The sequence below is a fragment of the Sinocyclocheilus anshuiensis genome, unplaced genomic scaffold (genome assembly GCF_001515605.1).
Source record: "Sinocyclocheilus anshuiensis isolate Anshui unplaced genomic scaffold, SAMN03320099.WGS_v1.1 scaffold553, whole genome shotgun sequence".
NCBI lineage: Eukaryota > Metazoa > Chordata > Actinopteri > Cypriniformes > Cyprinidae > Sinocyclocheilus > Sinocyclocheilus anshuiensis.
Window position 1 is genome coordinate 1,800,683 of NW_015539821.1, and position 2,769 is coordinate 1,803,451.

Sequence of the window (2,769 nt, forward strand, 5' to 3'; positions counted from 1 at the left end):
AGAGAGAGAGAGAGAGAAAAAAATTGTGCATAAAAATATAAGACATACAGTATATATATAAAAAAAAGTGAAAGTGAAAGTGAAGTGACATGTGGCCAAGTATGGTGACCCATACTCGGAATTAGTGCTCTGCATTTAACCCATCCAAAGTACACACACACAGCAGTGAACACACACACACCGTGAACACACACCCGGAGCAGTATATATTATGCACAAAAATAATTTCTAAATACTTTTTTTAATATACAAAATTTAATCTAAACCATACTAAATTATAAGTAGCCTACATTAAGCAGTATATTATACATAAATTAAAATATAAATAAATCACCTTTAAAAAAAAAAAAAAAAAAAAAATTAAATAAAAAAATGTTTGTGTAAAACATATAATATACTACTGCTTGAGTACTTGAGAGATAATTATCTGTTTTTCAATGTTTTACATTTGGTGTTGTGAAGTAAAATATTTAAACTTTTAGAAATGCAGCATAGCACCCAAAATACCACTTTACCCCCAAAAACTAGTCACACAATTATTGTACTTTCATTTTAATCATTACGCTAAACAAAACTTCACATCCTAATTGAACCTCACGACCTTGCAATGCACTCCAGATTCAGGGTCTGATCCAGATCCCCCGGTTCCTGTACCACAGAAACAACTATCCCGGCACACTTCCCTTACCTCAGCAAAATCAATACAGGTAAAGACAAGAACCAAGAGTGGAACACAGCAACATCATTACTGCCAATTACATATAATGACTTTAATGATGCTGTCAAACACAAGCAATGTTAAAAAATAAATTCAGACAAAGGCAAATTTAGACATTCAAGGCCACACACAAGGTTGTGTGCATGAGTTTTCAATTGATAACAACAAGAATAAATAGCAGACTCAGCATTGCTGAAGCCCAGGGCAGGGTCAATGAGTTTGAGTTCACAGTCTGTGTCATATTACATGAGAGTAATTAATGCATGCGGCTGAACTTTGTTTCGAAAATGTAACCATACTAATTAATTAAATTCTACTACAAAAACAGTAAGAATATTTATAAATTAAACATGTTTTTATCATGAGACTAGTGTGATCATGAGACTTACATATTTTTTATCCATTGCAGCCGCTGTCTCTCACCATACTCTGTCGAGATGCCCAGAGCTGGTAGTTACGGGCCACACTTGTCCCGATCCCAGCCCTTCTGGCAGAGGAAGGCAACTGTGGCCCCCAGCTCCAAGACAGTGCACCTGCGGCCACTGCCAGTCTGAGGGACGGATGTCAGGGCTGTCGTCGAAGCCCAGGGGACTGGAATCAATAAGAGGGTGTAGCTTCTCACTTCTTACATTCAAAGGGATCTGATCAGGCCAGAAAGTGTTACAAAATGAGTTATTACAAATAATTAATGACTACAATTAACATCATTATCCAAGTCAGGTTTACATGCTGTAGTTATTGGAAAATGTATGCACTCATGGTATCAGTATTCAAAATCATTCAGAATTCAAAATGGTAATCAGTATTCAAAATAAATATTTTTTTTCCCACTATTGTCAATGGATGTACAGAAGATGGTCAGACTGGCATTTTCAGTTACTCATTTCACTGACAACAGCACACAAGAGTGCAATAAAGAGCAATATCATGTCTGTAAATAAGGGTAGTTGACACACATTTATTTTAATTTTTTTTTTTTTTATGTTAAGTTATGGCAAAGTTTAATGGTCCAACACAGGATGACAAAAGTACAAATATCCCTCAATTAATAAGGTTAAAAAACCTGCATGTATAATAATAATTATAAAAGAATGATCAAAATGTGGTTTAAACACTAAAGATGGAAAATTAGAAAATTCAATTACACCTTATTTTATAATAGCACATACAGTGGGTACAGAAAAAAAACCACCCCCCTTTAAAATAATCACATTTTGTTGCTTTGCAGCCTGAAATGAAGACAGACACAATTTTTGTTTTATCCAGCTGTATTTACTCAGTGCAACTTATAACATCCGAGTGAAAGATATAACACCAACATCTCAGAAAAAAATTAAAAAACAGAATCACTGAGTTGGAAAAAGGATCACCCTCCTCCTAAAAATGACTTGTAAACCTTCTCAATGGCACACAAAGCAAATTGACTTCCATGCATTTCAGTCCTTGGTAGTGCAACTGAAGCAAACAATAAACTATGGGCGGCAAGGCACTGTCAAAAGCAAGGCACAAGTCAGGCCACATGCAGTCACGACTGAGCTTTGCCAAAACACACCTTTAAGATTCTGAGGCAGATGAGACTAAAATTGAATTATTTGGCCTCAACACCAAGTGACAACAATACCACAAAATCTCCACAAATGTGGCTTGTACAGGAGGGTTGCAAGAAAAAAGCCACTCCTCAAGAAAGGCCACATGCAGTCATGGCTGAGCTTTGCCAAAACACACCTTGAAGATTCTGAGGCAGATGAGACTAAAATGTAATTCTTTGGCCTCAACACCAAACGATATGTCTGGCAGAAACCCAATACAGCTCACCTTCGAAATAAAGCATTCCTCCAGTAAAGCATGGAGGTGGTAATGTCCTGTTATGGGGGTGTTTCTCTGCAGCAGGGACTGGAGCACTTGTCAGGATAGAAGGAAAAATGGATGGGGCAAAATACAATCAAATTCTTGAAGAAAATCTGCTGCCCTCTGCCAGAAAGAAGGTTTACCTTCCAACATGACAATGACCCAAAGCACACAGCAAAACTGACCACACAGTGGTTGAAGGA

The 2,769-nt window shown here is 36.9% G+C and overlaps 1 protein-coding gene across 1 annotated transcript in view; it reads right to left on the minus strand.

The window, feature by feature from the left end:
- The window catches only part of LOC107684065 (transmembrane protein 94-like), a 35,858-nt gene that overhangs the window by 27,012 nt on the left and 6,077 nt on the right, over positions 1–2,769 (minus strand). Inside the window, exon 2 of the mRNA XM_016480215.1 lies at positions 1,108–1,359. Within this exon, the coding sequence (XP_016335701.1) occupies positions 1,108–1,122 (15 nt within the window). The 5' untranslated portion in view covers positions 1,123–1,359. The remainder of the gene's footprint in view (positions 1–1,107; positions 1,360–2,769) is intronic.